Source organism: Sciurus vulgaris (assembly GCF_902686455.1).
Source record: "Sciurus vulgaris genome assembly, chromosome: 8".
NCBI lineage: Eukaryota > Metazoa > Chordata > Mammalia > Rodentia > Sciuridae > Sciurus > Sciurus vulgaris.
This window is the reverse complement of record NC_136468.1, coordinates 55,472,399-55,491,317: the sequence shown is the minus strand read 5'-3', so window position 1 is coordinate 55,491,317 and position 18,919 is coordinate 55,472,399. Positions and strand designations below refer to the sequence as shown.

The window sequence follows — 18,919 nt, the reverse complement described above, 5'->3', positions numbered from 1 at the left end:
TGGAAGCAAGTAATTAAATCCAGCCCACCCTCAAAGTGAGGGGTTACAAACTGTAGGAGGCATGGGCCGCTGGGAGATATTGTGGAAGCTGCTTACCACAGACTGCAGTATATATAACCTGACAGCAGCCAAGCCTCTGCAGAAAGCAGCCCTTCGTACCAGAGTATTTTCTTAGTCTAGTTTTAAAAATAGCTTCCTTGTTATTGAAAGTCTCAACACTAGTCTGAATTGTAGGCCTTAGTCTCAACAAAGCCAGTTTTATTAGGTAACTGTATTTGTAATGACCACTTGTAATGAGCATTTTCTTATGATACACTTAAAAAAGAATTTTTTTTTTTTGGTAGCCCTGGTTGCTGCTATGAAACAGCTATGACAAGATATTTTTATCATGGCCGTACAGAGACTATGCGATCATGTACAATAGAGGCAGTCAGTTGGTGCCAGTCCATGCAAGATCCTTCTACTAGTGTAAGTATTGGGAAAGAAAAAAGTCACAGGATTTGTTTAATTGTTCTGGAGAAACCTTGGCCCTCGAATAACTAACTTCTTTGCTTCAGTTCCCTAGATCGTTTAAATACTTGGAGACTTTTAAAAAAATTTTTGAAGCTTTCAAAGCATTTATTTATTTGCTAGTGAAGTGCATATTTGTAAAAACAAAGAAACAGAAGACCTGGAAACAAGCCTGTTTTCATTTTCTAATCTAAGGGTCTTCAGTATTTTGAGCGTATCAGTACTAGTGATTTACATCAGAACAACACTAGTAAAGCACAGAAATCTTCCAAAGTATTTTTCAAAGGAAGGGATTCTTCCTGTGGTTGATTGTTTTTGAAATCACTAAGACCATGACAGGTGTTTGTTTTGTTTCCTACTTTTACTGTTTAAGTATTTAGATAACAGCTTATTTCTTTCCTACTAAAATTTTGATATTTGTTTCTTTAGTTTTCATAGACATGAATATATATGTTATTTTTACAGAATTGCTTCATTGTCATTTTTTAGTTATACTTGTTTTGAAATCTCAGTTCTTTCTGTCTTTATGTTTGCTAATGCAACTTCAGTGCTGCCTAAAAGTTCTATTTTCCTATCCCCCCACCAAAAAAAAAAAAAAAAAAAAAAAAAAAACAAAAATCAGGGAATACAGGAAAGAAAAGATAATAGAGGAACTAAGGAAAGACATGAATGCACATGTTATAGTCATCCTAGGATCTTTTCTCTCCCAAAGTAGCCACATTCTAATTCTAATAAGCTGGTTTTTGTTTTTTGTTTTTTTTTAAGTTGGATTTTATGCAGGTTTTCATTGAAAGTTGATTTCTTTATTTGTATTGAAACTTGCTTTTCTTGATTTTTACCATAGCTTCTTGAGCGGCAGGAAAAGATGTTACAGGCTTTTGCAAAGCATAATAAAATGATGAAAGATTGTTCAGCTGGAAAAGGTACTTATGTTAGAATTATTCTGACTTAAAAAATTATGTTGAAAACATTTTTTCTAACTTCTTATTTGGGGTTTCATTGCAGGATTTGACCGTCATCTTTTAGGTCTTTTACTCATAGCAAAAGAGGAAGGTCTCCCTGTTCCAGAGCTGTTTACAGACCCACTTTTCTCCAGAAGGTAATATTGTATAGTGTTTTATAACTGAGTCAGTTGGTTTCTTTCTTTCTTTTTTTTTTTAAAGTTCTTGAGAAACAATATAAGCATCTATAGGCCTAGTAAAACATCCTTTCTTTGTGCCACACAGTGGAGGAGGTGGAAATTTTGTTCTCTCAACAAGTCTGGTTGGTTATTTACGAGTCCAGGGAGTAATGGTTCCCATGGTGCATAATGGATATGGATTTTTCTACCATATCAGAGATGACAGGTGAGGCTGCTGTCTTATTCTCATTGGGTAGAGTAACATTATTTGAATGTTTTTTCTCCTATAGTGTTATCCTAAATTATGTTATCTATCACTTGCTATATATAAGTAACCATTTTTGCCACTTGGGCATTTAATGTGTATTTATATTTCTCTATCCTGCTTTTGAGACACTTGTGATATTAGTCTTTAGGAGTTTTTATGTAGAACATGGTTTCTGGTTATCATATTGTCATCCCCAAAACCAGTACATTCTTTAACGTAGTTGGTTTATATAAAGTATTTGCAGATAAAATTTGAAAATACATTCAGCCCTTCATATCATGGGCTCTAAATCTGCAGATGTGAGGGATTAGACTTAGCAGGGCTTCAAATGGAATGTGAAAATTGGAATGATATTATTCATGACATATTTGAGTTTCTAATATATTGCTTTTATGCTTGTCTTAAAGATTTTTTAGTCAGTAATTTTTCAAAATTTTATCATCTGTTTCCCTGTCAAGTGTGATTTATGCATAGCTAGCTATACTGTGGTACCTATTATTTTTGGCCTCTGAATCCTTGGATTATGAAGTCTGATAGTATTCAACTTGTGCACATGAATGCACAAATTAAAAGTTAAATGATAAAGGCTAGATGTAGATCTTATGTTTTCATAAAAAGGGGTCAGGACTCCAAAATTATTTTTCAGAGAATAAGTAAGCATCCTAACATTTTCCCTAACAAATAGTATTTTCTGTTTTGTATGCACTGAAATGGGTTCAGGCCACATATACCTCATCTCTCTGTCTTTTAGAAAACTCTACATTTAATATTCCTGGGGCAGAACTTCCACTCATTTATTCAGGAAATATTCAGTGGGAATTTATAGTATGCCAAGTATTGTCTTAGGTACTATGGACAAAAGACAGACAAAATCAAAATTCCCTTCCTTACAAATTTTATTTTATACTTTAATGAGAGACACCCCCCCCCAAAAAAAAAAAAAAAAAAAAAAAAAACACCCAATCAAGATAACTTTACTGGTGAATACTGTGCAGGAAATAAGCAGTTGATATAATAGAGATTAACTCATAGGGAAGTAGATTAGTGTTTTATATATCCTACTCAGGGACAGTTTCTGGCAAGTGGTATCAAAGCTGAGATACTAAAAAAATGAGAAGGAATTAACCTTATGAATAGACATGAATCTAACTACTGCTTACTATCACCAGTTCTGCCACCCAAGCCAAGCCACCATCTTCTCCACTTAGGCGATTACCACAGGTTCCTGTATGGTCATCTTGCTTTCACCTATCCTTCCCTACATCTACACTGAAAACCAGGTGGTCCTAAAAATATAACTGTATATAGCTTGTCATGCTTCACTCAAAACTTGTCAAGGGCTTCCCATTTCACCCATAGTAAAGTAAAGGAGGACTCTCCATGATCTAGCCAGCTTTTTGACTTTATCTCCAACAACTACCTATTCTTTCACTCTACTCCAGCCACACTGGATTTCTTGTTCCTTGAGTGTTCCAAATGAGCTCCCTCTTCAAGGTACTTACAGTTATGATTTTTCTGCTTAGTACTCTCTTTCTTGAGGTCAATACAGGGATCACCCCCTTAAATTATGCAGATATTCACTCAAATGTCATCTCATTTGAGGGGGCTTCCATGACCATGTCAAATAGCATTCTCTTGGCCTTCTCAGAACTGTTCTTTCTTTTTAGTATTAATAACCAATATGTGTGTATGTGTGTGTAAAGAGTTGATTATCTGTCTTCCCTCCATGGAATATAAGACCCACAAGAACAGGATCTTTGTGTAATATCCCCAACTCCGTAACGATGTCTCAGAAGTATTTTGTACGTAGTGTTTAACTTTGTTGAGCTTAAGTTTGTAGGTTCTGGGATAGGACAGATCTTGGCATTAAAAGAAGCAGAAAGAGGCATTATATCTATAAATTAGTAATTGAGGGGGAGGGTGTCAGAAGAGGTTGAAAAAGAGGTAGACAGGAGCTAAATCTTGTAATACATTGTTGTCAGCTTTGAGTGCACATCAGAATCACCTGGACAACTTAAAAAAAAAAATCCTGGAGATACTGATTTGGTTGATGTGAAAATTTTATGTAGGGCCTTATAACATGGTAAGGAGTTTAGGTTTTCTACTACGATAAATGGGAAGCATTTTATAAGTTTTCAGCCCAGAAGTTACATGTTTTCTTACATGTAAAAGGATCATTGGCTGTTAGAAGGAGTATTAACATGCATAAGAAGGAGATGAGGGAAATTAGGAAGTGTCAGTCCATTTTCTGTTGACATACAGAATACGTGAAACTGGGTACTTTATAAAGAAAAGGTTTATTTTGGCTCAGTTCTGGACGCTGGGAAGATCAGTGGCCATACTTGGTGAGGACATTGCACTGCTTCAATTTGTGGGAGAAAGCGGAAGGGCCAGAAGCATGTGAGGAAGATGCAGAATATAAGGAGCACCTTTATAAGTACTGTCCCTTGATTTTTATTTATTTATTTATTTTTTTGTGGTGGTGGTGGAGCTGGGGACCAAACTCAGGGCCTCATGCATGTTAGGCATAGCATTCTACCACTGAGCCACTTCCCAAACCTGTCTAGTCTCTTAAGAATGGCATTAATCCCTCCTGATGATCTAATCACTTTTTAAAGATTTCACCACTTCTCTTGTGTTGCGTTTTAAAGGGACAGACTTCATCCAACCATAGCAGGAAGCAAGGCTGATAACTTGTACAAGATTGTGATAAGGTAGAGAATAGTGGAACCTCTGAGATGTATCTTGGAATTAGAACCAGTAGGGCTGCTGGTTCTGATGCTGGCATTTACTGGCATGGAGAAAATTAGGGGAGAAACTGGTTTGGAGCCTTGAGTAGAATCAAGAACTGTTTTGTACATGTTGATTTGGAGAGTTCTGCTAATGTAGGAAATCATTATTTTATACACAAGAGACTATTTCAGTAGATAGTTGGATATATGCACATTGTGCTCATAGAATTAAAGGTATACATTTATGAGTTATCACTATAATACATCCAAAATAATTTTCAAATTAAATACCTGGGATTTGGAAGAGAATTTTTCCCATTCATTGTTAAACTTGAAAATTGTGACTTAAGGAGAATTGGTTTATTTTTAGATTGCATTTTTTCATTAAAAGTACATTCCCATTGTAAAAAACTTATAAAATATGAAAAAATATGAGCAAAGTTATCTTCATACTTTCCATGCAAGGCACAGGATTTATGGTACTCTCAATATATAATGTTTATCAATTGTGTGTGTATAATTTTTACTAATTTAAATCTTTGTAATTTTTTTCCTTTTTGTGATTTCAGTCTAACTTATTTCAAGCAATTCCCAATGCCATTAAATATGCTTCGAGGTATTTTAAGGATTGAAAATTTCCAGTCTTCCATAAGTTAAATTTCCATAATTTATCCAGTTGCTTTTATCTCATTTCTGATCATTACAAATAACATGTTATTAATATAGTCTTTCTCATTTCATCATACTATCATTAACTCTAGGTTCTATATTTTAACTAGTTTGATAGACAAAGATACTATAACTTGAATTCTTTGTGTAGTTATGAAGTGAAATTTTTTTTCATAGTTTATTGGCTTCTGTTTGGTGAATTGTCTGTGAAAGTAGGAATGGTTATGTTTATCATTTTAGAATGATAAAAGTTTTTTAAAAGTTTAACAAATGTTTCTAAGACTTTGGGAAATTCATTCATAGTACAACTGGAATATTATCCTGTAATCATGAATCATTAAGTGAAAATAAGGCAGTTTTTTCTAAAGTTTCCTGTTTATCTTTCAGCAAATATAAATCACTTAAAAATTGGTTTCAGTAGACTGGGGATGTACCCCAATGGTGGTACACTTGCCTAGCACATACAAAGCTCTGGTACTGATTCCCAGCCCTGGGGAAAAATGATTTCATCATCATATGCAAGGCCAGAACATGTTTTTATTTCATTCTGCTTCATCTAAAGCTCATGTTAAAGTCATAATTTGCCATCTCTTTCAGTAATGTGAAAATTACATGGCTATCCAGTACAAAGCTTTACACTGCACTTTTTTTATTTGTGTACTTCATAAAAACTTCTGAGTGTCTGGAAAGAGGAAGGCTAGTTCCATGAAAGTTGGAGCCCAGTTTTCTACCCTTAGCCCACCAGAAGCCTGGCTTCTCTCCCATGTACTTCGACTTCCTGGCACCATTTTTTTACTTGGGGTTTTTGTGTCACGGGGATCTAGAAGGACGTGGTAGAAGGAATGACTTAACCCCAAGAGAGCTTTTTTCTTTGGTTTTTCTAGAAATACTGATAAGTGATAAAAGCTGTTTTTTTCCTTAAGTACTATTCAAGTGTTATACTCTTTAAAAACAGTTCAATTTTTGCCACAGACAGTAACACAAATTCATATTCCAATTAATTCCAATGGCATTTTTTAGGAAGAATTTTATGTTCTGTTTTGAAGGTAAGACCTTGCTCCAGAACACTGTTGGACTGTAATTTTTTTGTTCACTTTTGCCCAAGGCTGTCATCATGTAGCAAATTAGGATTCCCTAATATTATTTATAAGGTGGGTTTTCCTTCAGTTGTAAATTGTGTCAGATTGCATATACCTAAGGTCAGCAAGAACTCATAGTTCATGTACAAACAGACAGATGGAATAAAGGTTCTGACTCTAGCCACCATCACAATTTATTTTGCATAATCATTCATTATTTGTGCTTCACAGGTTTGTTGTGGCCTGTTCAGCCTGGAAATCATGTCCGGAGACTGATGCAGAAAAATTAGTTCAGCAGATTTTTCATGCTTTCCATGATATGATACAGTTGATGAACACTGCTCATCTTTAGAGACTAAGCACTTACTAAAAAATTTATCATTAAACTAGTACCGAGAGTAGACTGGGGATATGAGATGGTAAATGTAGAAATGAAGTAGAATCATGCTTTCATTCTACCACAGAAGGTAGTAAATTTGAAGCTTCCTCTGATGCAGCAACAATGCAAATTATAATAGTGATATAGAACTATGCAATGTTTAAGATAAGCCTCAACAATGCAAATCTTAGTCTAATTTTTAAATATTTTTGTTGGTACTTATATAGATTATATCTCCCTGAATTTCATTGTAGAGTTCATCTTTCAAGCACTTAAACACTTTATAATTGCCAAAGGGTATGACATTCATTACTGAATGCTAATTTCCCTAAAAATCAATGGCTTTCTCATTCACTACAGGGATGAGTCCATATTTTGATGGGGGGAACCACTAAAGTTTAATGGTGATCTAAAATAGTTTCTATTGAACAGACAGAAGAATTGACTTTTAGTAGGGAGTTACATCCTCCAAAACACACACACACACACACACACACACACACACACACACACACAATCTTAACAAAATTATGAATGTTGTAATTAGTTTTATAAATATAAAAATAAAGCACTTATATTTAAAATTATTATAGTTGACTAAATATTGAATCAGTCTCAGGGTTTTATAGTTTTTCTTCCTTGTTACTTGATTTTATAGTTTCTGCTCTTAGAAAATAAAACTTGTGTTTGAAAAAATGGTTCATTCCTGTTTACTTAATTGTATTTTCAGAACTGTTATTTATTACTGCATAAATAAATCACTCAAAATTTAGTGTCTTAGAACAACTTACCCTTTCTTAAAACTATCAGTTGATTTTACCCTGCTAGAAAATTCTTCTGCTTGGCTTGCCTGAATTTGTTTATCCAGCTGTATGAAGTTGGTAGGACTGAAGCTAGAAGGTCTAAGGTGGACTTACCTATTAGAACTTTTTGGCTAGGATTGTCTCCTTATGTGATCTCTAATCATTCAGTATTCAAGACTGGATGTCCTGTACTTGGTATTGGGTTCTTCTGAGAGGTGAAGGTGGAAATTACAAGGTTTCTTAGGCCTAGGCTCTGAAGTTACATAGTGTCACTTCTGCTGCATTCTGTTAGGTAAGTCACAATTCAAAAGGGAGGTCCAGATTCTAGAGCTGGGGGGAAAAGTTTCTACTCTCAAGAACAAAGTCACTGTGTTAAGAATGGGGACAGAGGGCATGATTTACTGGGAGCAATTTTTATAGCACTTTGCCACATAGTTTAATACATAGATTTCAGTATACTTAGCACACTGGTGTATACATCCCCCTTTTAAACATTTACCATTGTTTAGCATTATAATAATTAACACTTAAACCCTTTACACTGGGCCAGACTGTCCTGAGAAGTATTAGTACTATTTTCTTGTGAAACATTCAGAGTTGGTGCCTATGGCATTTGATACATCTTTCACAACTATAGAAGAAATCTGAACTTTTACCTCACTAATAGTTTTTTAACTAGTACAGTTTCAGGCATTTAGAATCATTTGGGTGTTATTTTTGTTGTTGTGTTGTTCTTGTTTTAAAGACAGACATGTTCATTAAATGAAATACATCTTTAAAAAAAATAAAAAAGTCTGGCACTGGGGTTGTGGCTCAGTGGTAGAGAATTTGCCTAGACTTGTGAGGCCCTGGGTTCAGTCCTCAACACCACATAAAAATAAATGAATAAAATAAAGCTAAAAAATACTACAAATAAAAAGCCTATACATAAATGAAGTTGTGGACTCAATTTGTCAGAATTTATTCTTACTTGCACCAAAACACAATCTTTTCTTATAATGGACACTCCAGAGTTCACTCCTCAATTCTATTGCAAGAACTCTACTTTCTGCCTTCAAAAGGACTGGGAATCTGGATGAGAGTTGTCACATAAACAAATTTCAATATATATCAAGTTTCTTGGGGGTCTAGGAACCAATACTGCCATGGGTTAATGTTTAAATACAAGAGTTTCTTTCTCTCCTTTGTCCCTACCATGTGCTGGCAGTTGAGTTGGGGAAGGCAGTTCATTTCTCCATAGAGTACAGCTGGCTTTACATCTTGGTTTCCTTTCTGAGTCAGAGTGATCATTTCTATAATCTCCAGCCAAGATACCATGGTTGAGGAAGCAGAGCAGTCTGAGCTTTCTGTGGAGCTGCGGGTGTTCTCCATGTGCTGGCAGCAGAGGATCTGTCTGAGATAGCACTCATCTCCTTGTCCCAGTGGAAATAGGGTTCATGGCAGAGTTGAATTCAGCAAGAAGGAGGAAAAATTTCTCATAGGCAATAACATTGCACTACGGAAACACATCTAGCAGTAACAAGACCAATCTAGGAGTCTAGCATACAATAAAGGTACTAAGCACAGTGACCACAGTCTTCAGAAGACATCACAATGTCCCAATTCCACCTGGATCCAGAACTGTGCCAAGACATTCTAGTACATTCTCTGGTGAATGTAACCAAAGATGCGAGCGTAGAGAACCACCATTACCACAAAGGTCACCAAATTGAAATGGCCCAGAAGACTGAGTCATTGGAGAGGAATGTCATGTCAGAACAGTTTTCAATATCACAGATATTGAATATCACAGATAATACCACATTGGGTATAGTGCCCGTAACAATGGCCATAGCTAAGATGAACGCAGTAACCACCACTACCTGCCAGTTGTTCTTCTGTGTATGGAGTCATGTGGAAAAATGTAATGTGCCTCTTGATTGCAATAGCCAGTAAGTTGGCCACAGATATCATCAGGCTGGTTTCATTGAGGCCCTGATGAAGGAGCCACATGCTAACGATCAGTCTCTTGAGTACTGGGACCTGTGTTGAACATTAGGTAGAAGTAGGCTGCTGTAGACCAGCAAAGAGGTCTACAGCAGCCAAATTAGCCATTAAGTAATAAGTAGGAAATGAAAACAATGGTTGACAGACTGCCACCATGACCAGGAGGTTGGCTAACAAAATGAAGATACAGTGATTCCAAGCCCCATCACCAGCTTGCTGTGTTCCATTCTCTGGCAAAATACTTTCCACTAAAGTTACTGAAGAGGGTAATAGAGTTATTGTAGAAGCACTGTGGTTGATTCATGGCTGTGAAATCACAGGGGTGGAAGTAAAGGCAGCAGCCATGATAGCACTGTAGTTGTGGGTGGTGCTCAGGCCCCAGCAGTACAGTGCCACACACAGGGGCCAATTCTTGTGGTTGCTGATCAGATCAGGGTCATGCTAGAAGAAACTGAACCCCACTGCCAGAAAACTTGCAGAACTTCAGAGGACTCCTCTGTGTGTTGCATTTTCATTTTGTCTCTTTTCTCCCCATGCAAAAAGCTCTAGAAGACATCACAGGGCCCACAGATTCCCTGAAGTATGGCCTCTCTCCTACTTCAGTTTCTAAACTTCAAAGAAAGTGCAAAGTTTCTCCCAGGACAGCCTTTGATTGGAGACTGCCAAGAAGGGTCAACTTTGCTTCTAGAAAGGTGTGTGTTTTTGGTTCTGAGTTTGACAGATTAGAGCTGCATGCTAACTGGAGCAGTGTGGCTCTGCTCCCCTAAGTCTCCAGATCCATGAATGTCTAGAATAATTTGGTTATAAATAATGTCTAACAAGTTGGGTATTTTGGAAGCTGTAGCTCCTGCAGAGAAACCTTTCATCCATGCCTTAACATGTTTCCTTAACTTGCCTGAAGTTGAAATCACCAGATTGCTTTTTAAAAACAGACTCCTGGGCCACAATGCAGACCTACTGAATCAATTTTCAGAGGCAGATGCCTCACGATCCCTCTAAGTATAAGAATAATTTTACAGGAATAAATTGAATACTTCTCACTTTGAGTCACTGAAGTAACATTCTTTGTCCTACTCTTGTCTACTAAAATCCAATCTACACATATACATGTTCACCTTTGAAAAATTCTCTGGTAATATCTGATTTATTACTGATAGAAGATCTTGGTTTTGAAATTTATCAACCCAAATAACTTGTTATGTCAATAAGAACTGATAATGCTGTAGAAAATAAATGAAAAATCATGGGGAAAAATTTCACTGTGGTTAGATTCCAAGGGTTTCCTAAAATATTTCTTCTTGCTCTCCATCTAAACATACCTTTCTTTGTTGTAGGAAAATGATCAATTCTCTGGAAAAAAGATATTTGTAAAGGGAACAGTGCAGTTGATTATAAAATTTAACATGTTTAAATGTTTCAGTGTTTCAAATTATACTAAGAAAGATGTACATATTAAATTACTGAGTTTTAAATTATTTTTAAAAAGGCAATACTCAAATGTATGACTCTTGCTGTTGAAACTAATATGTGCTTGCACAGTTATCTAAGATAGTTTAAGTTAGACTGGTAACATATATTTTCACTTGAACTTGGATGGTAAACATGGAAATACATTCACTTAAACTTTAGAGAAGATCCAAGATGGCTGAATAGAGGAATGACCACTCACCTCCTCACCCACAAAGACGACGCAGGGTAACGAGTTTTAAAGTGCATGACCATGGGTGATCACTGGAAAGCAGCAAGAGACAGACTGGAACCTTTTTAAGATTCAGAAACTTGGGATAACACCATAAAAAGAGAGAAAAAAAAAAAAATCACAGCATCTGACACACTAGCTCCACAGCTGGGGGAGAGGGATTCTCTCCTTTGCAATGGTAAGGATGAAAACGTCCCAGTAAAGTATTAGTGTGGATACTGGCTATTCTAGTTCCTGGAAAGTTTCAGTCCTCACAGATTTGCACCCCACTTGGCCATCCTGAAATCTACACAGTTGCCTTGCTTTGGAAAAGGATCTCATGTCATCTCCCAGTGTACCTGTAGGGTGTTATAGTCAGGAGCCATCTTTATAAATGAGCTATTGTCTGAGTTCTAACTGCTTTATGGATCTAAAAGACCTGCATATTACCATCTTTGGGACTCCATAAATATCTACTGCATTGGTTTGTGAACCCAATTTGGCCCAGCAAAGTGACTGTGACCTAAGCCTGCTGGCTACTCTGTACTCTTGGAGATGTACATTGAGACATGGAGGGTGCCATCCCGGAAAATCAGAAGCAGGAACTTGCCTTCTAAGACCCAAGCCATGGTCAGTGCTTGTAGATTTGTGTTGATGCCCGGACTGAAGGCAGGCACCTATGTGGTTTCTGCTGCTCCGCTCACTGTGCCACCGTCAGGCACCCGTTACAGAGCGGGAGAGAATGTGGTGGTTCCCACTACTGTGCTGTCCACAGGTGCATACCGAGGGGCATTGAGTAACTCTGAATCTGGCTGTCACCCTGTCCGAGGGTGTGCATGGTTGGGGCATGATAAATGCAATTTTGCTGAGCTCCAATTGAGGTCCCACTTTTGGGAAGGCACTGTCACCAAACCGGTAGAGTGGAACACCATGGTTTCTGCTGTCACCCGTCAAGCAGTATCTGGGCCCATACCACTGAATAGTCAGAGGACAAAAGTTTCAGGTCTCTGACCACAGCTAGGACTGCCAGTGACAGAGTCCCTTACTAGCAGCAGAGCATCAACACTGCCTGAGGAAATTCCCATCATCTGGTAGGGACCACCACTCCCACTGTAGGGGTAGACACACAGCACCTCACACCTGATACTCTCTAAACCACTAGAATATGCCCATTTTTACATGGCCTGCAGAGACAGTGTGTCTGACTCCATCACCATACATACTATGCCCCTAATCACTGATCACAACCAAGGAAGCTACAGGAATACTGCATCATGGTGCTCACCTGGAAATAAAAGTAACATTACAAAACAGATATCCTAAGACACATCTTCAGCAGAAACCTGCTTACTAAGAAGGCTATACCATAAAAGTGGTAGAGAGGCTCAATTCATCAGATGCACAAAACTCCATGTAAGGAGCATAAGGACAAGAAAGTTCTTCCAGAAGAACATGACTGTAGCAAAAGATTCTAAAAGAATTAAATATAGATTAAATGCCTAATAATTTAATTTAAATGAGTGATTATTTTTTAAAAAGCTCAGTGAGATCCAAGAGAATACGAAATAAGCAGTTAAATGAAATTAGCAAGAAAACAGAGGAAATGAATAAGAGACTCAGCAAAAGGAGGAATTTTGAAAGGACCAAGCAGAAATCTTGTAAATGAAGATCTTAATAAGGAAAATAAAACAATACAAGTGAAAGCATCACTAACAATCTAGGTCAAGCAGAAGGAACAAAAAATAACTGAATTCAAATACAGGCCTTTTGCAATATCACAGAAAAGGAAAAGGAGCAATCAAGACCTTTGCCCACCCATTAAACAAATATCCACATCTTTGTAATAACTGAAGGTGAGGACAAACAAGTTAGTGGCAAAGACAATCTATTCAATGAAATAATAGAAAACTTCCCCTAATCTTGGGGGAAACATGTACATGACCAGAAAAGATCTTTACCAAAACTTATTATAGTTAAACTGTCAAAAATATAAGATAAAAATATTATAAAATCTGCAAGAATACAAAATCACATTTAAGGGTATTCCAATTAGACTAACAGTAAATTTCTCAGTGGAACTCCTAAGGGCCAGGAGGGAACAGAATGACATATCTAGGTTTTGGTATAAAATAACTGCTAGCCAAGATTATTACACCCAACAAAGCTAGCCTTCAGGAATGAAGAAGAAATAAAGTTCTTCCTACAAGCAAAAACTGAGAGAATTCATTTCTTCCAGACCAAGACTTACAAAAGATGCTTAAGGGAACCTGATATCTACAAGTGAAAGAAATATAACTACCATCATGAAAGCATGTGAAAATATAAATCCCACTAGAAAAGTAGATTTACAAAAGAAAAGAATCAAGCATCAGCAATATGGCAAACCACTGAACCACAAAGATGAACAAAAGAAGAAGAATGAAGAGTATTCAAACAACTAGAAGAAAATCAACAAAAAGGACAGGAGTAAGTCCTTACCCATTAATAATAACCTTGCATATAAATAGAAGAAATTCTCTAATTAAAAGATACAGACTGGTTGGATGGATAAGAAATAAAGACCAATAATATGCTGCCTACAATAAATTCACCTCACCAGTAAAAACAGAAAGCTGAAGGATGGGAAATTATATTCCAAGAAAATTGAAACCTAAAGCAAATAGGAGTAGCTACATATATGTCAGACAAAATTTAAAAACAAAAACTATAAGAAAAGACAAAGAATGCTACATAAAGATGTAATGATTATATAAATTTATATGCACCTTAGATTGGAAAACCCAGTTTTAGAAAACAAATGGGACAGGCCATACAGACATCACCCTCCAAAAAAATCAAAGAAACAAATTAAACTATACAATAGATCAAATAGATCTAATAGGCATTTACAGAATATTTCATCCAACAGCTACAGAACACAAATTCATCAGCACATGAAACTTTCTCTAAATTAGACTATATAGGGTCACAAAATAAGACTTACATTTTTTAAAAAGATGAATTCCTGCATCTTTTTTAATCATAACAAAGTAAATCAAAGTAAAAAACAAAAGATTTTACAAATTACACAAATGCACAGAAACTGAACAACACACTTTTGAACAAACAATGGGTCAAAAAGTCAGATGGGAAAACAAATGAAAAACACAAAAGACCTAAGCAGTACTAAGAGGGAGGTTTAGAGCAATAAGTGCCATCATCAATAAAAATGGAAAGATTTCAAATAAACAACCTAATGATGTATCTCAAAGACTTAGAAAAGCAAAAAGAAACCAAACCCCAAATTAGCAAATGAAAAGAAATAAAGATCAGAACAGAAATGAAAAAGGAACTAAAATTGTTTTAAAAGATGATAATTGGTTCTTTGAAAAGACAAATAAATCTTTAGCTAGACTAACCAGGAAAAAAGAGAAGACACAAGTAAACAGAGGATAAAAAAGGAAACATTACAATGGAAACTATAGAAATATAAAGGATCATTAGGGATTATTATGAAAAACTATGATAAGAGATTGGAAAGTTGAGAAGAAATGGACAAATCTCTGGATACACATAACCTATCAAAATTGAACCAAGAGGACATAAAATAGACCAATACAAGTGAGATTTAATCAGGAATAAAAAGTCTCACAACAAAGAAAAGCCCATGACCCAATGATTTCACTGCTACATTTTACCAAATTTTAAAGAACTAACACCAATTATTTCACAGACTTGGAAGGATTTCATCCAAGGGATGAAACTGAGGTCAGCATTACCCTGTTGCCAAAACCTGACAAGAACATCACAAACAAACAAATCAAAACACTATCGATCAGTATTGCTGAGGAATACACACAAAAATTCTCAAGAAAAAGTAGAAAATTAGATTCCCCAGCACATCAGAAAGATCATACGCCATGATAAAGTTGGTTTCATCTCAGGGATACAAGGACAGTTCAATGTATGCAAATCCATAGACTTAATAATCACATCAATAATATGAAAGATAATGATCATATGATCACCTCGATAGATGCAGAAAAAGCATTAGATAAAATTCAACATCCCTTCATGATAAAATCCCTGCACACATTAGGCATAGAAGGATCTCTCCCCAACACAATAAGGGTTATTAGTGGCAAATGGCACAGCCAACATCATATTGAATGTGGAAACACTGAAAGCATTTCCTCTATGATCAGGAGCAAATAAGGATGTCCACTCTCACGACTCTTATTCAGTATAGTACGAGCAGACTTACAGCAAATTAGCCAAGAGAAAGAAAGAAAAGGTATACAAATAAAAAAGGAGAAAGTCAGTTATCCTTGTTTGCAGATAATATGATTCTAAACACAGAAAAACTTCAAGACTCCAACAAAAGATCATCAGACTGATAAATTAAGTAGGATACAAAAATCAATGTACAAGATCACTAGCTTTTCTATACACTAATACATTTTCTGAGGAAAAGAATCATAGAAACACTCATGTGCACATGTTTGTTGCAGCTGTGTTTATTCTGTCCATCAGCCTCAGTGCCCATCAACAGATGAATGAATAAAGAAAATGTGGTGGAGTATTTTTCAGCCATAAACAATAATGAAATCCTGTCATTTGCAGCAATGTTTATGGAACAGGAGAGCATTATGTGAAGTGAAACAAGCCACACAGGAAGACAAGTACCACATGTTCTCTCATATGTGGGAGGTAAGAAGAGTAGACCTTTATGTAGAATAGGGACCAGGAGGGATTGGGAAGGGTTTGTGTGGTGGGAATGTGGGTGGAAAAGGGTGGTTGAATTTCCTCCATGCACATTACATACATGCATGGAAATATCACAGTGAACCCCATTAATATGTGCAAATGTGTTAATAAAAAAATGAAAAAAAGCCCTTCTAATCCACAATGGAATAATTTGGAAATATACAAAAGGATAATTAGGCTTTTGAGCAATTTATTTTTTCCCTTTGTATTTGGAAAACTTCTTCCCAAACGATACTGTCATCTGCCCACCTCTTCAGGACCACTGGAATCGTCCCTATTTCTGTGACATGCTATTTCTACACTGAACTTTGTTCTTCACTCTGGGTGTTACTGACAACTCGGGGTAAGCTAAGCTGTTGTTTTATACTTCAAGACAGATGCCACTTCCAACTTGCAAGTTTCAGATGCTGTAATATTGAACACCAAATTGGATATTCTGAATTGATGTAAAGATAAACCTCTATTTTATGACTTAAACTAGAAACTTCTTTTACAAGTCAGAAAGTTGTTGAATGATTTGAATTTATTTTTAGGATGTACTGTAACAGGAGTTCATAAGTTCTGTGTGCCAGCCTGGACACTGACCATTGAAAAATAGATGCCTTTCTGTGCCAGCAGCTGTTGATGCGTGCCATGCTCCTTGACCTTGCCATTCTGAAACACCACGATCACATCTGCGTTCTGGATGGTGGACAGGCGGTGAGCGATCACGATGCAGGTGCGACCTTCTCTGGCTTTGTCCAAAGCTTCCTGTACTACCTGTTGGTAAATCAGACAGAATCCCTGTCATGAAAATTGTACAAATTTTAACATTAAAGCACATTTTAAAATGTATCCATCCTAGCAAGTCAACTGTTTTAATTTATTTTCTACTCTTCCTGCATCTCTGGTTTTATGCTTGTGTGTTTTATACATTTGATATTATAATACACATATAATTATGTTCTACATTTTTATTATAAATGGATTCCCATGAGGTAAATAATATTAAGTACTTAAATCTTCTAATTAATCACTATATCATTTTATTTGGTTCCTTTTGAGCATTTTTCATTTGTATCGTTAATGTGCTAAAAATGTGATTAATACACCCTTCTTTTGCATGCTTTTCTTTTTATAAAATTTATTTGTGATCATTTTAGAAAATTATGAAATATTTACTACCTCAAAATAACCACTGTCTAAATTGTAGTTTTCTTTTTTCATAGCTGAGATTTTTTAAAAAATGTGTTTCATTAACTTCATAAGGCATAAAGTGGGGGCCAGACCTTTTCACTTTCAGTATCCAGAGCCGATGTCGCTTCATCCAACAGCAGGATTTGAGGCTGTCTGACGAGGGCCCGGGCAATAGCAATCCTCTGTTTTTGACCTCCTGAGAGTTGAGTTCCTTTATCGCCCACTCTGGTTTCATATTTCTGAAAGTTAGACATTAATAAATTAAAAAAGTTCTAACCCGGAAAACTTGCTAATAAGGTGTAGGTGTGTGTGTGTGTGTGTGTGTGTGTGTGTGTGTGTGTGAGAGAGAGAGAGAGAGAGAGAGAGAGAGAGAGAAAGAGAGAGAGAGATTTGTGTGTTTGTGTGTGATTTTTGTGTGTGTATAACTTTTGTGAGTATGATAGAGGAATTGAATCCAAGGGTGCTCTATCACTAAGCTACATCTGCAGTCTTTTTTTATAGTAAGACTTTTGACAATTTAATATATTTTCAAATTAATAGAAGTCTTGTTTTTAAAATTAAATTAGAAAACTAATGACTTTAGTTCTCAATGTATTCTGTGACAGAAATTTGAACAAGTTCTCGAATTCCTACCATTATCATAATACCATTTGATCTAACATCCTTGGAGTTCTCAAAAGGTTCAATGCTAAGAATTTCAAAGATTAAAAAATTTCTAATGTTCCTATGACTCCTGTGGAGACATTTTTTCCCCTCACACTGGGGATTGAATCTAGGGCCTCACACATGCTAGGCAAGCTCTGTACTACTACTGAGCTACATCCCCAGACCTATTTTATTCTCTTTTACTAGTATGATAATGAATACTCACTTAAATATTTACTGAGTATCTGCTATGCCTAGAACTGTGGGAAATAAATTCAGGCTTTGTTCCTTCCCTGAAGTAATTTATACACTAGAGAGAAAATATTTATATATAGCACTTGGTTTAAGGGCAAAGGACCAAATCCATAGCATCCATAAGTTGCTCTGAAAGATCAAAACAGGGAGCTAGAAATTGTGGCGACAAGGTGGAAGAGGGAGAAGGGAGATATATGAAAGAAAAATCTTTGTATAGTAGTTTGAAAGCTGGATTTTTAGAGAAATTTCTAAGCTTAAAACAGAGTGAAAAGCTGCAAATTGAGTTGGATATGTTTGCAGAGCTTATGCTATGACACACATCATGTGAATTTCCTAAAGTTCAGCTAAAACTGAAGGTTTAAAGTTTTTCTGTTCATAGTCAAATTCAATATTCAATTCAAGTCAATGCCTATGTGTTAAAAGTTCTTGAGGCTAACCAACATAATTTTAAAATTATAATTATGAGTGTAAGTGATTTCTAATTGTAGCAGAATATCATAGCAAAACTAATTAAGCTCTACTTTAGTTTAATCCACTGGAACCCTGAGTGCTAGATGAATACCATAAATGAATGGTTCCTATCATCACTTTCAGGAACGCCTAGTTATCTTTCTAGGACTACACATGCTTCAATTGACACAAAATGGCCCACAGGCTTAAATGGCAAACAATAAAACTTTTGAAAATGGAGAAAATCTCTGGCCCTTGGACTAGGCAAAGAGTTATTAGACTTGATATCAAAAGCAAGATCCATAGAAGGAAAAATAAGTTAGACGTCATCAAATTAAATTTTGGCTCTGCAAAAGATCCTAAGAGGGTAGAAAAACAAGCTATGGACTGGAAAAAACATTTACAAACCACATATCTGAGAGT

At 36.0% G+C, this 18,919-nt stretch overlaps 2 protein-coding genes and 1 pseudogene across 7 annotated transcripts in view; 1 reads left to right on the top strand and 2 right to left on the bottom strand.

Moving 5' to 3' along the window:
• CROT (carnitine O-octanoyltransferase) overlaps positions 1–7,269 on the top strand; it is a 43,514-nt gene extending 36,245 nt beyond the window's left edge. For all 4 annotated transcript variants that reach the window (XM_079151703.1, XM_079151704.1, XM_079151701.1 and 1 more), the window contains exons 13-17: positions 345–468; positions 1,355–1,433; positions 1,516–1,609; positions 1,737–1,856; positions 6,610–7,269. In XM_079151703.1, coding sequence (XP_079007829.1) covers positions 345–468; positions 1,355–1,433; positions 1,516–1,609; positions 1,737–1,856; positions 6,610–6,730 — 538 coding nt within the window. In that variant the 3' untranslated portion in view covers positions 6,731–7,269. The remainder of the gene's footprint in view (positions 1–344; positions 469–1,354; positions 1,434–1,515; positions 1,610–1,736; positions 1,857–6,609) is intronic.
• Positions 7,270–8,349: 1,080 nt separating this feature from the next.
• Positions 8,350–13,868, bottom strand: LOC306668396 (lysophosphatidic acid receptor 1-like; annotated as a pseudogene). The gene has a single exon. The product of its transcript is annotated as a lysophosphatidic acid receptor 1-like (transcript).
• Positions 13,869–14,015: 147 nt separating this feature from the next.
• ABCB4 (ATP binding cassette subfamily B member 4) overlaps positions 14,016–18,919 on the bottom strand; it is a 64,399-nt gene continuing 59,495 nt past the window's right edge. For both annotated transcript variants that reach the window (XM_079151657.1, XM_079151658.1), the window contains 2 exons: positions 17,239–17,385; positions 14,016–16,729 (listed from right to left, as the gene is read on the bottom strand). In XM_079151657.1, coding sequence (XP_079007783.1) covers positions 16,523–16,729; positions 17,239–17,385 — 354 coding nt within the window. In that variant the 3' untranslated portion in view covers positions 14,016–16,522. The remainder of the gene's footprint in view (positions 16,730–17,238; positions 17,386–18,919) is intronic.